Genomic DNA, 23,240 nt, shown 5'->3' with positions numbered 1-23,240 from the left:
CTTGCAAGCTTTGGAGGGATTTGTTGTTCGCTGAGCAAGAAGTGAGGATAGTGTGGACGATTTTATTTCATTAAGAAGATACAATCAGATCAGTACCTGGCTGGAACGAACGTTGGAGAATGACAACGAACGCTAGGTAGGGAGGTGCATGTACACTGTTTAGTAATGTTGTTATATTATTGTTATTATTATATGAAAGGTATAGTAAACTGGAATATGGGGTATCATGCATGTCGGGTTCCAACAACAAAATAAGCAAACGCTAACAAACAATGGCACCCATCCGTTGGAGCACTAGATCACCTCGACCATTTTTGCGAGCCGTGACTAACTGTAGCGTCCTTGCTTGCCACCAGAGTACTCTGCACGGAATCCGGCCTCGGCGGTAACGTCCCAGGCGTGCTCGGCAAGTCTTTATCCAGATACGCGACATGGGATCGCGTGACCACGGATCTGGACACGAAGATGGCGCCGTCCATCGGCTCACCGTTGGTGGTGGCGGACAGCACACTTTCCACGTCCCGGCCGGCTCCATCCTCCATATCGCCCAGCCAAAGAGACTGAGCGCGCAGCGCGCTCCTCGACTCGCTGTTCTGGGCTCGGGGAGGACTATTGCTGCTGCTGCTCTGGTGTTTGGGGCCGACGCTGCTGTGAATGAGTGCCTTGCGCGTCGTGAGATACAGGATGACGTCTATGAACCCGCAGCTCGCCATCAACGCGCCGAAGACGGGGAAGAACACCAGCGGCGGCGGTCTGCCGACCATGGACGCGATTCGCGCGGTGGCGAGAGGCAGGGTGAGGAAGACGTAGGCGAAGGGGTAGACGACCATGTAGCTCGCGATCTTGAGGATTCGGGTTCGGGATGCGAGGAACTGTTCGCGCCCGGTTGACATGATCGTCGTCGTCGTCGTGGGACTCTCTTTGAAGGGGCTGGTGCGAGAATCGGTAGGGGATGTAAGGGTGAGGACGGCGGGCTCTTGGGATTTTTTGCTGGAGACGGCGAAGCTGTTTCGAAGGAGGAAGAAGAAGATGGAGATGTAGATGACGAATGATCCCAGCTGCGAGATGAAGATCCAGATGTAGTGGAGATACAACCGCTCCATCCTGTGTGTTTCGTTCATCCAGCACTACTTGCCCATTAGTAACGGGACGACTTTATATATATATATGGACCAGATGAGAGTCAGTTCCACTCACCCAAGCTCCTGCAGGCACAAAGAACTCATCCTTGCTTTTGACTGGACCAATGACGGTCAGGAACAAGCTGAACATCCACACCAGGACCACGGCGATCACAAAAGTCCGGTATTTGACAGCCCTCCTCCCCACGATGTTGATGAACGTGTGCACGGCAATGGCAAGCACCCAGAGTCCCGACGCGACGTCCCCGATCTGCACGAGCCAGCCCTGGGCGAAGCAGGCGGGGGACGAGTCGACGAGCTTGTTCTGGGCCAACCAGTGGAACGAGATAACGAAGCTGAGCGCCTGCTGGAAATCGGCCAGGAGGAGGTTGTAGATGAGGACGAAGATCTGGTTCGTGGCGATCGGTTGGTCGAAGTACCGGCGCCAGTAGATCATGCGGTGGGTGATGATGGCCATGAGAGAGAAGGTGGACACAGTCGACAGGACCCCGAATATGCCCATCGCGATCATCCCGTTGCGGATGTCCGGGGGGAGCGGGTCCAGATTCGTGGTCGGCCGAATATGCTCCATTGAAAACTGCTGAATATGCTCCATTGGAAACTGCTGATTTTTCTCGAGTCTGAGATGGATTCAAGAGAGACAATTTCTCTATCCATATATTACAAAACGAGGTTGAAATCCGGGGAGACCGTATATAAGAGGCAGCTGTGGGCCCTGTTTAGGGAGCTTGGAGCTAATGGCGGTTGGACGGCTGAGGTATTCACCTACGATCTGTGTAAGAGACCTGATTGTACTGGAGGGACGGGTGATATGCTTCTGCGGAAGCAATCAACAGACTTCAGATGTCTGTGGGTTGTGCTTCTTACGGGTGTCTGACCGGAGCGGGCGTTTATTAGCGCAGATGTGGCAAAACTGCGACAAGCTTGCAAGAAGTCCAACTCTGAAGAAGTAAAGGTAAGATCCCACGATTTCGGGCCCAAGAGAACCAGCGGACGGACGCAATGGGAATCGATATTCGCCTTCAGTTGTGCCTTCTTCTGCTCGAGATACCTGTTTAACGCAACGCAAAGAGAGGGCTGCTATAAGTTCTGAGATGTCCAAGCTTCAATACCATTTCCTAAGCGAGCTCAACTCTTGATGATTTGCATGGCAATCAAAAGCTTGGGTACATTAATAAAAGCCATTGCTTGATCTTCACTAGAGAAGATTCCATCTGTGCCCCGTCTGTGCGTGTTCCCAGACTGTTTCATCCCCCCTTCAGCCCCTTGGTCCTCCCGCTATCCTACCCGCTTATGAACCTCATTCGCGAAGTCTGGAACTCCCAGCCCCCCAAGGTACGAGCGACCACAAGAGAGTCGAGTCCCGGGTTCTTTTTCCTGTCCGCTCAATCATCCGGTGAACGACATCCATCCACGACGCGGCGATGAGACGACTGAGGGAGGTGACGATCATGGACTGATACCTACTTGGGACTCTAGCCTTGAGCAGAATTCGAGGGTAAGGAAGTTTCAAATTTTTCAGATCTTGTCAATCAAAGCCTCAACGTCGTCCATGTTTTTGTCGCTCCTGCCTATAAGCGAATACCCCTTTCTGGTCACGTGTCGACGTGTCCACCAGACTGTGGGTATCAGATCTAGCTGACCCTCGGGCCATACCTTTTATAATCACTTGGAGAGTATTCGAGGCTCGCAGTCCTAGCTCAGTCCTGCTGCCATCATTTTCTAAGCAAGACATATCTTTCGACCCCGGGTTAGATACACAGATGACGGAAAGGTAAGTAGGTAGTGCTAGATCTTGATGTTATGGCTCTAGTAAGCGAGCCAGCCCCCGCAGGCAGGACAACAAGAGCAACAAAAATAGTTGTCAAAAACTTGCCCCAAACAATTGCCTTAAAGTGCAAAACTCAACTGGAAACTCCATGACGTTCCAATTTACAAATATAATTGAATGGGTTTTCCGATATTCGAATCTGCACCAACTGGGGCAAAGTGGGGATTCTAGTCCAAGCAGCCTAGCCGCTCAAGCATATCCCCACTCCTCCGCCAATTGATGGAAGACGTCAGTGTAGCACTCTATATCAACCAAATGAAAAAGAAAAATCTGCGGGAGGTAGAAGTTCGGAAGTAAAAAGTGGTAAATTTCGGGAGAGAGTTTAGAGACCAATACTTTGGCCACGGAGCCATTATATAGATGGAGAAATTGATTCGATTCAGCGCCGTGAGGCTTGAACCGGACTGGTAACAACCGTTTCTCCCTCTAAGATGTCGAAGCAAGAGTTTAGAACGCGTCTAGTAGCCAGGTGCATGTTTAGATTTGTTTTCCATGGTAGATCTCACTGAGGCCAAGAAGACCCTATCTCCCGCTGTCGTTGGACAGGTCAAGAGCACTTCGCATCGGCTATGCGTGCGTGCGTTTGTCCGTGATTCTGTGGCTATGCAATAGTATAGTATAATCAGACGAGCAAAGGAACGAACTGTGACCTGACTAGTGGATTATGCTTTAGCTCGGACCAGCGGTTCGGAGCGGACGTTACAGGATGTATGAGATCGATTTGTGAGGGGGTGGGGAAAGGTCGCGAGTGGATGGGGAGGAAGTTCGCGGGACTCGATGACGATGAGTTGACGTTTTGGCAGGTCGAAGTAATACTTAAGTTTGATGGGTTCAGCAGTCCAGAGGTCAGGGGTTTTTCATATTTGGACATAAATGAGTAATAAACAAGATAATGGAGATCTGTCTCGGCCGATATCTGAACAGATATATTGTCATGCTAATATGGACATCTCGCCAGAGTGGACATCTAAATACGCCTCAATGCCGTGCTTTTCATCTCCAATAATGGAAATATGCTAATGATGCAAGATACTAATCAATTTTTTTTCTCTCTTATATCCGAGGGTACATCGAAATACTAGATCGCGGTAAGATCGAAAAGTCAAAGCTTTCCTACAAGACATCTAACGCTTCTCCATAGTGCTCGTAACCCGAAGCCAATTTCCCATACCACACATACTGCCAGAAGTCCTTCCACTTCGCAATCGATCGACCGCGAAGACCGTGCCTTGCATTGCCGTGTCTGGACTACCCACCAGATCTGGTGCATCAAAGCGGCTTCGGCGTTATATGTCTGCTGATGGGCGAGGTTGCCCAAATTTATTATCGTATGAAAAGATATAGAGAATTTCGGTCATTCGCTTTTCCTTTTTCGGAAAATTACCCCCCCCCCCCCAACTACCCTTTCTCGGTCCGCATGTTTGTTCGCATATCACACTGAATGCCCCTAATCACCGGGGACATTGAGAAAGCCTTCATGTCCAAAAATGACATTCGGCTCCTCAGCATTTGGGAGAACTACTTCGACTGCACCAGATCCAGCGAAACGGGGACGCAATCATCGATGCAAAACGAATTTAAATTTAAACCGGTATCACCTACTCCCCCGTCTCCGTTTACTCCACGCTTTCAGCTCCTTCATAGCCCCCATCACCAACGGTACGGCCACCGGCCCAAGCAGCGGCAAGTAGACCGCGACCTTGTGCTCGTCAGGAAAGTACACCTGACCCACCATACTCTTCTCAAAGAACGCCTTTTCAGCGGCCTCCTCTGCAATTCTCGCATTCTCCAGCCCCTCCTTCCCACCCAACCCATCGCAGGCTTTGCGCAGATGTCCGATAGTAGTATATACCCCGTCTGCCACACTACGTGGGATAGAGATGCCAGGTAACGCGAGACTAAGACGGGCAAGACTGCCCATGGTACCGCTGGCTTTCAACAGCAAGCCAGCGCTACGCACGCGCACGAGTGTCATGAGCCGGACAGGGAGGGACCCGGACTCTGGAGCGCCGAGGAGGGACATGAGCTGGTTTGAAAAGATGAGCATGGCGGGTCGGAGATCAGATATGTCGGACTGGATGACCACTCCTCCCCACTGCGGGATCAGCCAGCTCTTGCCGCCACCTTCGACTTCCATGTCGCCGACGTACACAATGAAATTCACAGTTGGCGCGCCGCCGATACTAGGACTCAAAGGCCATTCGGCAGCGTTGATGAAGCCGCTGAGGTCTTCTTTCTTGAGGACGGAGCCGCTTACGCCAGGCGTGGCGTAGAGTTGGACTTGGGTATCGATTGTGAAGTTGCTAATGGAGGACAAGCTTTCGAGAAGGGGTTGCATGTGTTCTTCCAGCGCGGCTTCAATGTCCCAAGAGGAGGGGATTGCGGTGGGCGTGAAGAGGGAGAATGTTAGATGGTAGGTTCGCGAGTATTTCATGGAGCGGGTGCGCCATTTGGCAAGGGATTCCGCAATTTCAGGGGCCAATGCTTTGGGACTGCGTTCCGGAGGGGCAGAACTCGTGGATAGAAGGTAGGCGATCATTCCCTGTTCCTCTGCGAACAGCCCTCTCAGAGTGTCTGCTATATAGCTGCCTAGTGGGGATGAGGATGAAGAAACGGATGGTATCTGGTTCGGCGTGTAGTGAATGTCTAGTACGGGAGAATAGGGCTGTAGATCTGCTCGTGTCGCCGCACCCGGGACAACTCGAATCGTAAGAGCTACCTCTTCCTCGGATCTGCCTGTAGAAACTCCTGTCGTAGCCACAGTCGCATTGACACCAATGGAGGGCGAAAGTTGAAGTCGCAGATGGTGCGCCGAGAAGTCGTTCAAATCATCCAGCGCATGCTGCGTCGTCCGCAGAAGATGCTGTTTCTCATGATCTTGCAGGGAATCCGCCTCTACCGAAATCCGTAGGGGAAATACTGGTCGACATGCCTGCACTTGTCAGCAATGAAGCTTGATAGTCCCAAAGCTCATACCCTCCCATCCGCCCAGTCCATCATCTGGTCCAGCGGCAAATTTTCCCTGTGTATCATCGTCGTCTTCCACCATATCGGCAAGCCCACAAATATAACGATCGCCCAAAACGACGCGATGACCCAGATCCGTAGCCGTATGCTCTCTGCAGACTCAGGGGGCGCTTCTTTCTTCCGGGGCGCAACACCCACAGCGTTGGCGGGCGCAAGGTCGGAATTCGCACCTCCATCGCCTTCCAGCCCAGCTTTAGTATCGGCTAGAGGGTGTGAGGCGGTTGACATGGTGGAGCTGTGGGTTTTCGCTGCCAGATGTCAACAATCTCGATGTCGTAGCGCCAGGGCGGGTTGCTCACGCCGATTTTGGCGGAAAGGCTGAGTTAGGGTCCGAGTTCGAGTTCGAGTTCGAGTTCAGGGGAGCCGACTTTCAGCCTTGTCGTCGTTCCCCTTATTCGTATTAGTATTCTTATTCGTATTCGTATTTGTATTAGTCATCGTAAACCTCTAGCTCACCCGCTTTTTCACTTTCCCTTGTGTTGAAGCGAGGCGAAATGTACGCGTCGTTTGTTTATTTACATACAGCTCAAAGAAAGTTTGACTGTTTCTTGCAACACATAGATTCAACCATATACCATATACCTTCCAACAGCCCCAACAGCCTAAAGGCTTACCCCGCGTTGCTGGCGTTGTCCTGGCCTATGGCACGGCTGGGATAATGCAAGATCGCAACGCCGCAGTTTTTGGCTTTCGGGGACGGCGACCGTCTCAGCTGGACCGAGGCATATCAATCAATCCATGATCAGATATCAGGATCTTCCCGAGAACGTGGACTGGTTTCAGGCCGATTACATTATATACAAGTAGCCCTATGCTATTGACACGACATCCTCTCATACTTCTCACCTCCTCGCTCTATGATTCCTTTCTTCCTCATACAGCCCTTGACAATTCTCACATTATTGCTCAAGTGCCAACGCAGAGACAAAGTACATATTATATTCTTGATACTTAGTAATCAAGGCTAGCGGCGACGAGAAACAGCATGCCCGGTCAGCAAGTCAAAGCACTCCCGTCTCATGAGGAGATACTAACAATCCACAGGTCCCTTGACACTCGCAGCCCCGGCGGCTTTGGCCGGACTATCCTACATCAACGCCAGAACATCCTTCGGCTATGACTGGAGACTCCTGAGCAGCGCTGCTGGAGCCCAGATCCGCGCCCTTTTCAGAGAGCGAAGCGACAAGCTGAATCTCTTCTACATCCTGGAAAGTCACGCTTTGGGAAAAAGGGCCAACCACCCAGCCCTCATCTTTGAAGGGCGACAATGGACCTACGGGCAGCTCTACGTCACCGTGCTGAAGTACGGGACGTGGCTGAAGACGACGTACGACATCAAGCCCAAGGAGATTGTGGCGATGAATTTCATGAACTCGGAGAAGTTCATCTTTCTGTGGATGGGCCTGTGGGCTATCGGGGCGAAGCCGGCGTTCATCAATTACAACTTGACGGGCAAGGCGTTAGTGCACTGTATCAAGGTTGTGAAGGCTCGTTTATTGATCGTCCATCCGGAGCTAAGCGGCAATATCACTCAGGAAGTCCGAGATGAATTCTCCGATGTAGACTTTGAGGTGCTCACACCCGAACTAGAAGTCCAGATAGCGACTATCCATGGTGTGCGGGAGCCAGACTCAGCAAGGACTGAAGACAAGAGCCAAAACATGGCCATAGTAATCTTCACGAGCGGTACCACGGGCCTTCCAAAAGGTGCCATTGTCAGCTGGAACAAGATCATAGTCGGGAGTGGCTTGGTGCCAGGCTGGATGTCGTTCACCAAAGACGACATTTTCTACACGGTAAGCCAGACCTCTCATCTCTCAACTCACGCTCGACGCTTCTAAGTTATAATCCAAACAGAGCATGCCCCTCTACCACTCCTCCGCCGCCGTCCTAGGCTTCTGCACTTGCCTCGGCGTAGGCGCCACCTTCTCCCTCGGCAAGAAATTCTCCACCAAATCCTTCTGGCCAGAAGTCCGTGCCACGCACGCAACAACCATCCAATACGTTGGCGAAACCTGCCGCTATCTCCTCTCCGCCCCTCCCCAGATTGACCCCGGGACAGGCGAGAACCTGGACCGGAAGAACAACGTGCGTCTAGCATTCGGCAACGGCCTCCGCCCTGACATCTGGAACCGTTTCAAGGAGCGCTTCGGTATCGAGGCTATTGCCGAATTTTACACGGCGACGGAGAGCACGTCGGGGGCTTGGAACTACTCGCGCAACGACTTCTCCAAGGGTGCCATCGGCCGCATCGGCACGTTCGGGTCCCTCCTCGTGGGTGGCACTCAGGTAATGGTAGAACTAGACTGGGAGACCGAGATGCCGAAGCGCGATCCTGCAACCGGTCTCTGCCGACCAGTCAACAAAGGGCAGGCCGGCGAGCTACTGTACAGGCTGGACCCGGCGGACATCACGCGGAAGTTCCAAGGCTACTATGGCAACGCCGGGAGCACCGACAGCAAGATCCTGCGCGACGTGCTGGCCAAGGGCGACGCCTGGTTCCGGACGGGCGACATGATCTCCGCCGACGCGCAGGGCCGCTGCTTCTTCAGCGATCGCATCGGCGACACCTTCCGCTGGAAGTCCGAGAACGTGTCCACGAGCGAGGTCTCCGAAGCCCTGGGCACGCACCCCGTCGTCGCCGAGGCGAACGTCTACGGCGTCGAGATCCCGCACCACGACGGCCGCGCGGGCTGCGTGGCGATCGTGCTGGCGGAGGGGCAGCCGCCGAGCCCGCGGATCATGCGCGAGCTGGCGGAGCACGCGGCGACGCGGCTGCCGGGCTTTGCGGTGCCGCTCTTCTTGCGCGTCACCAAGCAGATGGAGCTCACGGGCACGAACAAGCAGCAGAAGCACGTCGTGCGGAGTCAGGGCGTCGATCCGGCCAAGGTCGGGAGCGACGAGCTGTGGTGGCTGAGGGGAGGCACCTATGTGAGATTCGGACAGGCGGACTGGCAGGAGCTGAACGGCGGGAGGGTGAAGTTGTAGTAGGTAGGGCTGGGTGTTTCTGGTCCTGATCGTCGTATATATGAATAATACATCGAGGCTAGAAAAGCGCCCTTTTTCAACTACTACTACTACTACTACTACATGATACAAGCAAGCCCGAAGACTAGCAGGAGAACCTATCAATTCGAATTAGGGGAGTTGGGGGGGTATCATTGATTTATTCTTTTCTCTCTCTCTCCTTCACACACACACACACACATCTCCAATTTCGAAATTTGAAAGCGAAAATCGACATCATCCACTGTAATGAATATCATCTCCTCTCTCCCTCGCCACCAACCCTATACCCCCTCGCGACGCCACCCCTCCCCTCTTCAATACCGGCCTCCGGAGCGTCCTCCCCCTCCAGGAAATCGCTTCCCAGTCCCGTCCACGTCCTCTGAGAGCGCAGATATTCCGCTCCTGGACTCACCGCCCCGTTGATCGTGGCAAGGTCGCCCTTGGCTCTCCTCGTCAACACGTTCGAAGCTTCTGTTTCTGTAGTAGCGTCACCCGGGGCGGCCGCCGGGGTTGAGATTGGGACCGGGGCGGAGGTCTGGCGAGAGGGACGCATGGGTCGGGAATGCGAGATGTAGCGGCCAGTTCGGAGGTCGAACTCGGGAGGCTCGGATTCCTCCTCCGAATCATCTCCGTCATCTCCGTGCGCATCCCTACCCCCCTCGTCCGCGTCGGCGCCCGCGCCGTTCTCTCTACCCTGGGACTCGATTTCATCCGACCCTTGGACCTGCGCGTGTTCAACAGCCGGGATTTCGGTCCCGGCGATAGCGCCAAAATCTCCCCTCCAACTCCCATCCCACACCCGCCGCTCCCCCTGCAATGCAACCCCTAACTCAAACGGCGTCACGACACCCCTATAGAAGCCTTCGCCATCCACCAGACTGCTCTCCCAGCACCCGACAACCACCCATCCGCCGATCTCCGAGAAGTTGGCCAATTTAGCGGCGTTCACTTTCCCCACCACAAACGTATAGCTTTTCTTCCCGGCTTTCTCTATCAACTTCTTGATAGTTGAGAGAGCGGCGAGATGGTGCGAGACGGAGAGTGTGTTGATCAGAATGCCAAGGATAGGTGCGGTGGAGAGGTGTGTGAGGAGGGCGTAGCGACGGCGCAATATCATGTTCGTCTGTGTCTTCAGAGCTTCTGGTGTGACTACCGACTCGGATCTTGAGAGTGCTGTGGGATAGATGTACATCTCCTTTACCCTCGAGGCAAGCGTAAGTAGCAGCGCAGGAGGCGGTTCAGAAACATGAAAGAGGCTGTACTCCCCCAGCCGTTCCCTCACCCCCTCTTCCACCCTTCGATTTGGGACGACACTCTCTGGCTCATGTATCACTTCCGGGGCTACAATATCCGTATACCCTCTATCTAAAAGTGCCTCTTTTATAGCTGGAACGTGAGCGTGGTATGTTACATCGGCCATCAACAGCACCTTCTCTCCCTTTTCCGGGAAGGTGCTCTCAAAAGACTGTATCAGAGACGGGAGAGGCAGCGGGTGCGAAGTAAAGACGTAGATCACCGGCAGCCGTGCAGTAGGCGACAGACACGACCGTCCATAGTGCACCACCACGTCGGCGGAGACGTGCTCGGCGGCTATCTCGTCGACGCAGCAAGAGCCGTAGGACGTATCCGCGAGAATCGTAAACCGCACCCTCTCTCCATCCGCTGCACCGCTCGAAGCTCCCTTTGACCCCCCAGCTCCCGCACTCGATAGAGATAGGGCGTTGATACTCGTCTCCAGGAGCTCCCCGGCCCGCACCTCTATCTGCTGATTCGAGTCGGTCTGGCGCTGAGGCGGACCCAGCCTCGTACACTCGAGCTCGAGGAGTTCGAAAACCCGGACCGCATCCCGGAGCATCGCATCCGGAAACTGCAGCGCCCCCCTCCGATACCCTCCCTCCCTCAGCTTCCGAATCGTCCGCTCAATCTCGAAGATCTCGCGGATCTGCGTATCATCGTAGCGAGGTCCTTGCTCTGTCGAGGAGGGAGGCGTCGGGTCTTCGAAGATGTGGGATTCGGGCGTTGAGAGGACGGGAGGCACTGTAGATGGGAGGGCCATCTTCCTATTTCTGGGTGTGGCGACCGGATTCCCGCTGTGGTGGAATGCGGGGAGCGAAAGCTTTGCTGTTGTGTTGTGGGCTGTGGAAGATTGGCGGGGTAAATAATTTTCGAGCCCGACCAGACGAGGGGCAAACGCGGGTTTTGCTGGCAGAATCCCGATCGAGCCCCACTTGGCCAGGGTCTTTCGGTTGGCCCATCTGCTCTGTTGACATTGTCGCACGGTTATTTGTTTGAGAATTGGAAATGTTAAATCGCAGCTCATCCTGCCATTCTCAGTAATAAACATCTTGAAGAATAGATCCGATTCTCTCAACTTCGTATTCCCTTTCGCCATCGCATAATAGCCAGTAGACACAAGTTAACAGAGCAAAGACTCCGTAAATCCAATCAATCACTTCAAGCGTTCATCGCTGACGATGTTACAAACCAATCAATCAATCAATCAATCAATAGAGCCAAGAGAAAAAAAAAAAGGGGGAACAACAGAGCAAAGACTTAAATTGACATAAGCTCTAAGGAAGGGCGGGCTCGGTTGGAGAAGAATTACCCTTCCATGCGCCCGCGGGGCGGGCTGGTACGAGAGGATCTTTGTGTAAAGAGTCTCGACTGGTATAGGTAGGTAGGTAGCTCTTCTAGATGCTCGCACGCTCCATACGCTTGCTTTCCTTGAGCCAAAAGCCAAAAAGACGCCGCCTCCCTTCCCTCCCACCACAACTCCTCTCTTTCTCCCTGACCTGTGAAATCCCCAAATGAAATTTTTGACAATCGAGCTCGGCTCCAAAATCGCAGAGATAGATAGACAAACAAGAAATGCCGTGTTGCCACGTTGAGATCGCCCCGGAAAGATCCCGCCGCTCACCCCAGAGGATCCCAGCATCCTCGATCACGATGGGCAAGCACGCCTCCCTCCAAGCATGCACTCCACCTCAGAAAACCAACCAAAAGAGAGCGGGAGAAGAGAAGAGAAAAATAGGAAAGTCAAGTGGGTATTTATCTAGAAAACAGCACCCATAGTACCCAAGGCAACACCCCCTCCGCAGTACAACCTCTCACAATTCGCCCCCAAGACTGTCATCATCAAAATCCCTGATGAGATAGTTCGGATCCGTCTGTGGCAGTGGAAATGGCTCCTTCTGCTCCCTCGTCCGCATCGTATACTCCACCCTATCTTCACTCGTGTAGCTCGGCGGATTTGGGAAAATCGAATGTCTCTTCCTCCCCACGGCGGAACGGTGTGCATACTCCATATTGGGTCGAATTCTACTGCGGTCACGCTCCCTACTACTCTCCTCTAGTATCGGCCACTCGTCTGGAGCATAGCCAGAGTAGCTTGTATCGTTGTTTTCTCTCCGCCCATTGCTTCTGCGGCCGACGGAGGATCGACGTGAGACGGAGCCGGAAGCAGTGCGCATCAACGATCCCGCGTCACTAGATGTAATCGAGAGCGCACTCGAGCGCTTACTCGTCGTACCCAGCGTCACTCGCTTGACCCCCGCAGCCGCGACTTCCGGCTGCCAGCTGTCACGCACAGTCCAGCAATGGCTGCCGACATGGCTTGCCTCCACCATATTCTGATTCGCCCCTTTCCACGGCGGTGTGCCGCGCAGCCGCGGGTTCAGGTGGTACGAGACATCGGAAGTATATCGGAGGTTAGGGGTGTCCACCGAAATGGAGGCCAGCGTCTGCAGGATGCCGTAAATGAGAATCCAGCGCCCGCGACGGGCGGCGTACGGATCAATGACCCCTGCGCAGTCGTTCTTTTCGAAGCGCACAAAAGCTTCGACGAGGTCGTTGTGGACGAAGTCTGAGCCGAGGAGGTAGATGTTTGTTGATTCCGTGTAGGCGAGAGCGGCTTTGCGCTCGGCCATTTTATCTTCGGCAGGTTTGTTGGATTTCTTGCTAGCTCTGTAGAAATTCTCCTTGACGTCCGAGCGGATCGGGATGGATTCTGGAACCAACGGGTAAGGATGGGGGATGTGTGGGAATTTGTTCCGGTTGTCGAAGGCGACGAGGATGTCCGTGAAGGGGAGATCGGGCGAGTCGGCATCAAATCCTCGGTTGGCTGGGTGGACGATGTTCCATTTTCGGCCGCTGCGTTCTTCGACACAGTCCCAGACGACTTCGCGATTCACCAGATAGTCGTACAGAGCGCCAAAGTCTTTCTGTAGCTCCTGAACTAGATCCCGGGTGAGCCATTGTTCGAACCCCTCGCGCTGCGCAGGTGGCCACTGCGTATAGGCGGCCGTGTAATGCTGGTGGAAGAACTTGCGGAGACGTACGAAAGCAGCCCGAGCTGGCGGAGGATGTGAACTCATCACGGGCCACATGTCTCCAAAATCAAAGTCGGCGAATCTGGCCTCGCAACTCTGTACTCGTTCGTGGACATCTAAGCTGGCTCTCTCGAGTAGTGCCCGGGTGATGGGAGAGATGTTGTGGAAGTCTGGGGAGTTTTCCAGTCGGTAATACATGCCACAACTGTGGACGTACGCCTCTCTCCACCCCTCTTCCCAGCGTACATGGCTACGTTCGCTCCAGGCCAGCAGTGCAGCTGCGGTCGCGGGATCATTGCGTACGTCGTCGAGTCCTTTGCTCACAACATAATCGATCAACATGCCCGCTGCATCCATCTCGTCGGGCATGTACAGCTCCAGCCGTTGGTGGAGATCATTCAAGGCCTGGTACAGGTTCAAACCAGCCAGCGAAGCTTGATACAGAAGCGCGAAGACGTTTCGGGTCGTGACTTGGTGGCGCAGGATTTCGATTATGGTCGCGTCTCTTGGAATCGGGAAGAAGATTTCATAGGAGATCTGGCCGTCAGGTACTCCTCCGGGGCCACAAATGCTGCCTTCCGACATGGGAGGTGTCGGGTGCCGCGGTCTTTCTTCCTGGATCACCAGAGATTGTCTCATGCCAGGCGAGCTGTTTGGGGAGGGTGGCATACCGAAGTTGTTCCCGTCGTCGATAGATCCTTCGCGTAGTAGACTGACGAGGAATCTCGACTCGGTCTGTTCGAGGACAGAGGACGAGAGCCGGAACGAGGGCGGGCCTTTCTGAGACTGTCCTTCATGGCCGAAGAAAATCAGCGTATCGCCATTGGGGTCCCAGAGCTCTGGGTCCTTTCGGAGCTTGTTCCAAGGCTTTACTGGTCTCCCATGCCCCATCCATCGGCTCAATTGCGGGCCCCGAGGAGGAACGGGTGGAGGTTCTCCTGTAAAAGAGGGCGTGGATCCGGCATCATAAAGGTGTTGAGACCGGGCCTTCCTGGGCATTACGGAGGAGGCAGCTGAGGCAGCTGAGTCTAGCTCGTCCGAATCGGCACGCGCCGTGGCCCCAGCGGTAAATGGTCGGTAGTCAGGCTCGCTTCCTCTGTTGACAGTGTCGTCGCCCTTCTTGTTTTTCTTACGGAACAAGCTACTCAACCCCTTCCTGGCTTCCTCGCTCTTCCTATCCATCGCAGTCCTAAACGAGGACTTCTCAATGCCCGAGATGTCAATAATGGGGATGTGCGGCTTGCGGACCCGCGCATATGCAAGGTCGTCGGACCCATTCGAGCCGTTCGTCTGGGTCGTCGAGATCTCATTGTTCTGGCTGCGAAACGGCACCTCGGGCATATGTTGGGGCAGCTGTCGGCCACTGGGCAGGGAGGACTGAGAGTCGCCCACACCCAGAAGCTTATCTGGGAGCTGCTTCTCGCCTTCGCTGGCCGGGGTGCTCGCCTCCTTCGTCCTCGTCTTCTCCTTGCGCACATACGCGCTCCGGCCTGACATGTTGCTGGGCTATCGGGGATCCTCGATTGCCCATGTATATGTATCTGTGTCGCGAGGAAGGGGGGGGGGGGAGGGGGGTTGCGGTTGCGCCAGATACCAGGCGTTGCGCCGGATCAGGGCCGTCTTTGTTTTCTGTCGCGCTCAGATGGCCGATCCCTTCCTTTCTTTCTTCCACTTCTCAATCATGTGCGGTATCCCACCGATGGTTCCCCGGATGACGAGGTCGAGATGTCGAGGTGAGGTCGAACGAAGCAGGGTGAGAAGGGCGGTGGGGCAGAGCAGAGGGAGCGGTTTGAGGTATATATGTATTTATGTATAAATATATAAAGTTAGGTTGGACTGCGAGAGATAGAAGAGGCCGTGCTATGTTGATCCTCTTCTTCTTCCGACCTTGGGGACCGCACGCAGTGTAGTTAGCAATGCTGAGCTGGCAGAGAGATGGGCAGTCAACTGGTTGACCAACCTCTTATCTGTGTAAGTGATGAATGAACCTGCGGCTTCTAACGCTGGTAGTCGAGGGTCGTAATGGGTAGCTTCCGCGCACAAAATTGAGTTTCCTGGGGATGTCGACGAGATTGAAAGAAGGATCGTGAAAGGAAAGAATTCCATGTGGCATAGGGGAGATAGTAGTACATGATAGTATTTCCTTGTCCATAGAAACAAAGTAAGGTAGGTAAGCAGTGGGGACAGGGGAGGAGAGGGGGGGGTAACTCTACAAGTTCAGGATGGCCGACCCGCTGTGGACTCGGGGAACGGTCCTAGCCGTACCAAGCATTTTGATTTGTTCATTCAAAATTGGAAGAAGAAAAACATATTTAATTATGGGGAAAAAAAAAAGAAAAAAAAAAGGAAAAAGGAAAAAGAAAAAAGAAAAAAAAAAAAAAAAAAAAAAAAAAAAAAAAAACAAAAACTTGCTGGCGTTTCTGCCGTCGGCCGTAATGGCACGCTGCATATATCAGTTGATGCTGACGTTGACAGCTTGATGCCTGGCCTCGCCTCAGTGGAGCCCATTTTGCAAGTTGGCGGGCGGGCTTTGGAAATCTGGAGGTGCTCAAGCAGAAAGAAGGAAGTACATATTTATATATATATATATATATATATATATATATATATACACACACATACATATAATCCATACCGGTATGTATATCCATACCAATATTACGCTGACCTGTCTATAGTACAGAAGCCACAGCCGAAGAGAGAGTCATTAAAAATGCATTGAAAATGAGTGGAGTTTTTCCGGTGTGGAATCTAATTTACAATCCAGAGCATCCCGGTGCGCCATTTACTTGTAGGTAGATGCCACGACGATAGCACAGGGCTGGGTGATAAGGACGTCTCGACGTCATGTATTTCAGATACGCGTCAGCCCTACTTGTAGTCGGGTGAAGGAACAGTCCCGGGACATCACCGCACCGTGCCCTTACCCACTATACAATGCTCATATTTACAGTCCCGTCTCCCTATGCCCTCTCGCGCGCTCACTTCCTCCCTGCCATACGGCCAGCGTAAGTAAGCAACAAATACCTAACACGCCAAAGTCTTCGTCGCCGTTATCGCCAATCATACCCGAGCACGAGCACGAGCACGAGCACGAGCACGGCCGGCCAGTTTGGACGTTCCGCCTTCAATGTCTACCTAGGTACTAGTTAGTATCTGTCCGGGTAACAACTGTCTGTCCGTGCGATATCTCGGGGAAACGAACGTTAGGACGAAGATCGATCGCACTACTTACCGTAATCTGGAGCCCGCGCTCGGCGGGTAGGGGAGGCCCCATGTAGTACTTTTCCAAGCAAGTACTTGGTCTGGGCAGAGGAAGTCTAGACCCTTCCCATACGAGGGTCTGATCAACCCATTCATTAACGAACTTCTTCGTCAAGCACATCAAGGTATGTTTACCACCAAGTGGATATACAGGGGCACGTACACCATAACATAGATACCTGTACCTATCCCGAATCGGGGTAAGTTTAGGTATAACAGACAGACATGCAATCTTTGTATTTTCTACGCGAGGAATTGCTCTCGCGATTATACATTGACAAAAAGGAGGAGGAGATGTCGACGTGATGTATAGATTCTGTCCGGTATCCCCGCCGCCTGCCTGTGTTTCCCGCCTTCCCGTATCCCTATCCGTCCGATATCTCTCCCCCTTCCTCGAATATTCCTTCCTCCCTTCCTTCCCTCCACGTACCAAATCAGATCATCCCAAAATCACCATCGTGTCGGCCGTTAAGAAACTCCTCCCTCCCTTCCCTTCCCTTCCCTTCCGTTATGCCCCTCCCAACGCTCACTCAAACATACACGTGCCTCCTCCCCGAGTGCGCGCTATGATGGCTGCGATGACTCCCGCTCCTCCTCCTCACATGCGTCGTCTCCTTCCTCACATACGACGTCTGCCTCCCGTGCCTCCGCCCGTCATCCCAGCCACCGGTCCCGTGAAAGTAGGCCAGCAGGCTCGTAAAGAAGAAAAAGATGCAATTCATGATGCCGAACGCAAAGCACGCCTTTTTCATTGCGCAATGCTTCTCGACGTTGAAGTCGATGTCGTTGACGGTCGCACTGCCCAGGTTCCCGAAGGAGACGGTGTGCGACGATCTGGTGGTGACGTTGGAGCAGTTCTGGTCCGCGATGTAGCGGAGCTCGTAGACGCCGCCGATGAAGGCGCCGACGAAGAGGAGGTCGACGAAGGCGACAAAGTGGGAGTTGTTCTTCGATCGGTGGTAGGTGAAGAGAGTGGCGATAGCCCAGGCTAGGGCGAGCACGGAGACGATGAAGAGGACGAGGATGTCGTCAGGCGTGAGGGCGTTGGCGCGGTCGTAGATGCGCACGAAGTAGGCGAGCATGCCCATGCAGGGAATCTGAAGGGAGGGGGAGTATCAGTCGGTCATGCTTGGGACGAGGTGAGATGTGAGATTTGGAGAGGAGGGAGGGGAGTGTGTGTTGAGAAGAGAGAAGAGAGAGAAGGGAGAGCTGACCAGAGTGACAATCTCCATGAGACGCCAGAAGACGAAGAAAACCCCAAACAGCATGGTTGCGATCTTGCCTGCTGCTTTGCCTTGCCTGCGCTGCTATCAATCGTACTGCCGTGTGTCTCGGGTTCTCGAGTTCTCGAGTCCACAAATGAGTCTGCGACAAGGCTGGTGCTGGGGCCGAACACAAGCTCTTTCTTGCTGCGCGATCATGAAGACTCAAATGGCAGAGCAGAGTCAGCGACCGAGACAGGGTGCATGTATGAAATGAAAGTACGTTCAAAACCAAACGTCGGTAGAGCGGTAGAGTGCGACGCGGAAACAGATGGTCCGGGTCTGATATACTCGAGGTGGAGAGGCTGGGAGATAAAGGCTTTTATCGCCGGGGGTAGGTATAGCTCGACCAGGGCTGAATCTTGCTTTCTGGGTAGAGAAAGCTTAGGTGGTGCTGCGCTGACGACTTCAAGGCTCTGTGCGGGAGGGGAGATTAGATAGAGAAATAGAGAAATAGAGAGAGAGATAGAGAGAAAGATATATAAGTAGAAAGATAGATATATACGGACAATTATCTGTACGTGGTATATGTATATATATATATATGTAAGGGAGGATAGGAGAGAGAGAGCCTTTTACTGATTTCCAGCACAGCAGCACAGGCCGTCGTCCGACAACGACTCAGGTGTCGATGGCAGAGACTGAGAGACCGAGAGACCGACATCATCTCGGTAAGTAGTGGTGCTTTTATACTGTAATGTGTCCACCTCAGCCTATAGTAGCGAAGGAATTAAAGCGAGAGGTTGGTGGTGTTGAGTGGAGGAAATGTAGAAATGTGGAAATGTGGAAAGGTGGAAATGTGGAAATGTGGAAATGCCGGTGGTTGGGATCAGGCTGCGGATAAGGATAGAACACATGACATGCAGATGCCGGGGTCAACGGATGCCATCGAGTCGACACTCCGGGGTATTCCCACGACGACTAGTGCTACGGGATCGGAGGTCTATCGGTAGTACAACGTAGTAGTACGACTACTACTACCGGTACGTATATCCGACCTTATTACTACACTTTCCCACCGCTGGGAAGTTCCTTGCAGCGGAAAGCCTACTTACTACGTACTACTGTAGTACTTGTGGTACAACTACCGTAGGTACCACCTACTGTACCGGTACTCGTGCGGCCAGTATATCTGTCCCCATGCGTTGATCTTACTCAACTGGGGAAAGAGATTGTGACGCTCTCTCTATATGGCTGGCTGCACCTAAATTTAGTAAAATGTGACTCTATCTTTGGGATGATCTACCACGAAGGATGGAAGAAGAAAGAGTAATGCTCTGAAGAAAAAATGGCGGTGAAGCACTGCCGTATATTTGAGGCTATAGTAAGGCTATAGTAGAAAGGTTGTGGTGGATATCAAGTAGCCAAAAGAAACAACAGAACCGCAGAGCCTTTGCCGAGACGCCCGCCAACCTAGTACACAACACAAAGTCAACCACCTCAATGCGCGAACCGTGACTCCCGCTAGATACAAAACATATCCCACCCTGGCCGGCGACCATTTCTTTCCAGAAACAGCACAATGAAGGCATATCTGCAAACAAGTCCACGGAGAGAAGACCAGCCTCCCCATGCGACTCCTCGGCCCTCGATTCGTATAATGAGACGAGTCGTCCGTATCTAGACAATAACCTCGCCCCACCCCCTCTCATCCAACAGCCGCTCCTCGAGCCCCTCGTCCCCCTCGCCACCTCCAACAAGGGCAAGTAGCACAGGCGCCCGTCCCGTCTCAAAACCGGCCTCCATCAACTCCAAGCTCCGCTCCACCTCTCTCACCATCATCTTCCGCATAAACCCAACCCCAATCCCACAATACGTGCTTGGCCCTCTCCGGTGACCGCCAGGTCCCACGAGCATCAGCATCTCCCTAACCTTCGCGCCGCCGGACTCGAGTAAGGCGCCCGGTGGAGGCAGCGTTTGGACGCCGCGGAGCGCGAGGCTGTAGACTCCCAGGCTGGGAGGGAGCGACGATGTGATCTGCATGAGGGAGAGCAGCCATGCGTCTTGAGGGGGGGTGGACGTGGATGAGGCGTCAGAGGAGTATTTCGTGTCGCTGGTCAGGTGGATGGTGTCCAGGAGAGGGTTGTAGTAGAACCTGGGGTTGCCTTCTATGTCGCTGATCGGGTAGTGCGATTTCAGCGTCTCGGCTCGGGACTCGGCGCTTACGGAGAGGAGAGCAGGGTGGGCGCTGGCGCAGAGCAGGGACGAGTGCGCGCCGGGTTTAACGGAGAGGACGCGAGGGGACATCTTGTTGAACTCGGCGTAGATCTGGAGGCGCAATTCGAGGGGGAGCTGAGGAAAGAGGGCGAATTCCGTGAGGAAGCCAGAAAGCGACGGTGGCGGTGAGCTGCAGAGGTCCATGGCTTCCAATGCTCCGCTTGCAAAGCGGCCATTCATGCTGTAATCCATGTCCATACTCTCACAAGTGTTCTCAAGTACAAGTATTCCTAAGTCGATGTTTTGTAATGATGAATGTGGGCAATGGGTAACTTTGCCCTGGATGATTTCGGGGAGGGGACATGGCTCTTATACAACAAAGTTATAAATCCTGATGAGTGGGTGACGGTGAGGGCGACTAGAGGCGGAGACGGAGTAGACGGAGTGGACGGAGTATCCGTCAAGGGCTGCTGGCTGGCCTGAGACGCGATGTACCGGCCAGCAGCAGAACTTCATGCGGACAGGGGCTTGATACACGTGATTAAGCTGTACAACTAGTTCCGATTGGCCATCGATCTTTGGCTTCAGATAAGCGTTAGCTGTTTGCGTTTGCTTGCGTTTGCTGCTTTTGGTATAAGCCTCTCTATAATTGGTTTTGTTGTTGTGTTCGCGTTTCCGTTTCCGTTATTCTCGGCCGTAAAGCGGTACTCGATGGGGGGGGAGGGCTTCGCGATTTGGGATGTACGGTACGCAGCTGTCTGGCGGGCATCCCGAGACCATCGGCTGGACCGTGCTGTGTGCTGTGTGCTGTGTGCTGTGCTGTGCTGTGCCGTGCCCTCACCTGCCCTGCATGACATCCCTCTCCTTGTGTCCTTGTGCGCCCTCAGTTCTTGGGTCTTGGGTGGAGGCTTCGAACTTGGAACAACGGGCTCGTGATGGAGGGTTTCTGATAGATAGGATAGGCTTTCCGAGTATGTGGCTGCTATTGGAGGATAATGTCAATTATGGAATTGTTGTGGAATGCTGGCGTCGGGCGCGTGTTGATTTCGGATCACCTTAAACCATTCGCTCTGGACGAGAGGGATCATTTTCAGACCCTTCAAGGAGAGTGAAGTGAGAGGGACACCAAATGGATCTCGCTCTGCGCTCGTCACCCATCCATCACCCAACACCCATCACCCATCACCGTTGCTCCGACTAGACGGACGACCTTGACAAGCTGTGTCCCCTCTCGTCCCCTCTGCCCTTGCTGAGTCCCTCAAACTCCATCATCAACTTGCACAGCAGAGAGAAATTCTGCCCCAGCTAACGTCAGATTTGATCTCTGATCCCCGATTGTAGCACTCGCACTTGCACTCGCATCCGCCCTGTCTGACTTTGTATACGTATCTCGTACGGCGAAGCCACATGGGTCGGCCGCCGAGGGATGATAGGCGGCGACCCCTTCAATTCAAGCCATTCGAACTTGGTTTGCGAAGGCGCGGTTCTTGCGCGTCATCGGCGGCGTGGTTGGGATGGAAGCTCCAATCAATTAGACGAGGAGATTTGGAGTTCCGAGTGGGATATCAGAATCTCGACCAAAATCTTTATGATTCGAGGTAAAATTGATGCCAACAGAGAGATATATCCCCACTGCCAGAGATACGAGAGAGAGTAATTTGCACAGAGGAAGATAGTCGCGAAGACTCCATAACGATGAGAAGTGATGGAGTAGTGAGAGCGAAGAAAGAAACGAATGATAGACTGTCCAGAGCTGAGGGTTGAGTCTCGGAAATTCATCTGATCAGTTTAGCAAAACGTGACTGGAATGGATACTTATCTTCTCAAGCTCGCACCCTGAGAGCCACTTTGGTCCGCGCCACTTACCACCCACTGAGAAGCCAAATTCTCGGTTTTGATTTCAAATCGCGTTTGGTCCGCCTTGTTTTAGAGGTTGCAAACGCCAAGGAAAATCGTTTTGAAATTTTCAATCCAAATTTCTTTTAAGGGAAACCGTGACTTTTGAAATACCAAGTTCTGAGATTCATGACAGCGTTAAGTGCCGTCACGTGACTCTCCTGATTTGAATGTTTTCTTCGACTTTGGTTGTCCAATAATATTACCGACAAAACCTAGCAATTTTTTTCAATCGAATGCTATTCTAGCTTAAATATTAATCATTTAAAACAGCAGGCGCCAAGCTCACGTGAGTGTCGTAATTATCTTTCCGATAAGGGTCTCGTAGCTTACCGAGCTATCAGCTTATTCATCTCGACTCTCTTAGGTCTTCGATTATCCTTACAATTATTTATGCAAAGAAAATTTGAATTCAAACCTCTCGAGTTTCCAAATACTACAAAGACTCGTGTTGAAACCTGGTTTTTAGAAGTCGAGTTTTTGCGAGGCTCTCAAACTCGAATTCAACCTCGAACTCAATCACCAACTCGCAGCTATGGCGGAATATGCCTCTTTCCCCCTATTCCCCTTCCTTGGGATTCCTTCCTATGTCTTCCGCGACGCCACGTCTGCACCCCATACGTTTTTCGGGACTGTTCATTTACCTCTCGCTATATCACGACAAGCGCCTTACACCCTACCAGCCCTGTTGCTCGTTATCGCAAAGCCAGATCCTTAGCTGAGAAGCGCTTTCAATTACACTGGCTTGAGCCCTCTTGATCGCGAGACTAAGTCAGCCCTTGGTGGCGACATAATACATATAGACCCTGGACAGCCTATATCTTCCAGGACGTACTCCATTCAGATACCGACCCTTTGTTCCTGTATTAGGAGCCTGTCTGACTGAGCCTTGTCTGGGTTGTCGATAAGCAGCTATCAGTTGGAAGGGGTGTCTGGAATATCGTCATTCGGAATATCACCCCTTCATATTTCGAGTCATCGGATCCTTTGCCGCTTGTACTGTAGGGTTGGGGAACGTGAGTAGCGTGCCGCTATGGGACCATAAAGGACGGGGCGATCAGGGTGAAGATTAAGGGAAGACAGTTTTTGAAGGTTGCAAAGAGTGTTGAGAGCATTCGTAAGGAGGGATTGCTCGTGAGGGTGCTGAACATGAGTGACCACACACACAGATGTTTGATGAGGATTACATAAAGGGAAAGCTGGAGAGTGCGAGGGTGGAAGTCCGCGCGGATATTAAAGGATGGGTTGAAGCTGAGTGATGGGAAAATCATCTGATTGCACATCAGGACTCAGGTGGAAAGACTAACTCAGGAGCGAACTTGTA

General features: G+C 52.9%; 8 protein-coding genes across 8 annotated transcripts; 1 reads left to right on the top strand and 7 right to left on the bottom strand.

The window, feature by feature from the left end:
* Positions 1-299: 299 nt before the first annotated feature.
* Positions 300-1,737, bottom strand: L3040_005269 (uncharacterized protein; the record flags this gene model as incomplete). The annotated part of the gene is made up of 2 exons (XM_007297081.1): positions 300-1,127; positions 1,198-1,737. The coding sequence occupies 2 exons, from the start codon at positions 1,735-1,737 to the stop codon at positions 300-302; spliced, it is 1,368 nt and encodes a 455-aa protein (XP_007297143.1).
* Positions 1,738-4,420: 2,683 nt separating this feature from the next.
* Positions 4,421-6,228, bottom strand: L3040_005268 (uncharacterized protein; the record flags this gene model as incomplete). The annotated part of the gene is made up of 3 exons (XM_007297080.1): positions 4,421-4,500; positions 4,576-5,905; positions 5,950-6,228. 3 exons carry the CDS (start codon positions 6,226-6,228, stop codon positions 4,421-4,423), a joined length of 1,689 nt encoding a protein of 562 aa, XP_007297142.1.
* Positions 6,229-6,985: 757 nt separating this feature from the next.
* Positions 6,986-8,988, top strand: L3040_005267 (uncharacterized protein; the record flags this gene model as incomplete). The annotated part of the gene is made up of 3 exons (XM_007297079.2): positions 6,986-6,992; positions 7,045-7,796; positions 7,858-8,988. The coding sequence occupies 3 exons, from the start codon at positions 6,986-6,988 to the stop codon at positions 8,986-8,988; spliced, it is 1,890 nt and encodes a 629-aa protein (XP_007297141.2).
* A 274-nt stretch (positions 8,989-9,262) lies between these two features.
* On the bottom strand, positions 9,263-11,353 carry L3040_005266 (uncharacterized protein; the record flags this gene model as incomplete). The annotated part of the gene is made up of 1 exon (XM_007297078.1): positions 9,263-11,353. One exon carries the CDS (start codon positions 11,351-11,353, stop codon positions 9,263-9,265), a length of 2,091 nt encoding a protein of 696 aa, XP_007297140.1.
* A 763-nt stretch (positions 11,354-12,116) lies between these two features.
* Positions 12,117-14,834, bottom strand: L3040_005265 (uncharacterized protein; the record flags this gene model as incomplete). Its single annotated transcript, XM_007297077.1, has 1 exon — positions 12,117-14,834. One exon carries the CDS (start codon positions 14,832-14,834, stop codon positions 12,117-12,119), a length of 2,718 nt encoding a protein of 905 aa, XP_007297139.1.
* Positions 14,835-15,163: 329 nt separating this feature from the next.
* On the bottom strand, positions 15,164-15,443 carry L3040_005264 (uncharacterized protein; the record flags this gene model as incomplete). The annotated part of the gene is made up of 2 exons (XM_066157305.1): positions 15,164-15,224; positions 15,298-15,443. The coding sequence occupies 2 exons, from the start codon at positions 15,441-15,443 to the stop codon at positions 15,164-15,166; spliced, it is 207 nt and encodes a 68-aa protein (XP_066011613.1).
* A 1,688-nt stretch (positions 15,444-17,131) lies between these two features.
* Positions 17,132-17,869, bottom strand: L3040_005263 (uncharacterized protein; the record flags this gene model as incomplete). Its single annotated transcript, XM_007297076.2, has 2 exons — positions 17,132-17,698; positions 17,816-17,869. The coding sequence occupies 2 exons, from the start codon at positions 17,867-17,869 to the stop codon at positions 17,132-17,134; spliced, it is 621 nt and encodes a 206-aa protein (XP_007297138.2).
* Positions 17,870-19,483: 1,614 nt separating this feature from the next.
* L3040_005262 (uncharacterized protein) lies at positions 19,484-20,278 on the bottom strand (the record flags this gene model as incomplete). The annotated part of the gene is made up of 1 exon (XM_007297075.2): positions 19,484-20,278. The coding sequence occupies one exon, from the start codon at positions 20,276-20,278 to the stop codon at positions 19,484-19,486; it is 795 nt and encodes a 264-aa protein (XP_007297137.2).
* Positions 20,279-23,240: the final 2,962 nt, after the last annotated feature.

The sequence above is a fragment of the Drepanopeziza brunnea genome, assembly GCF_022702325.1.
Source record: "Drepanopeziza brunnea f. sp. 'multigermtubi' strain 214-2 chromosome Unknown ctg8, whole genome shotgun sequence".
Lineage (NCBI taxonomy): Eukaryota > Fungi > Ascomycota > Leotiomycetes > Helotiales > Drepanopezizaceae > Drepanopeziza > Drepanopeziza brunnea.
This window is presented reverse-complemented; position numbering and strand designations above follow the sequence as displayed.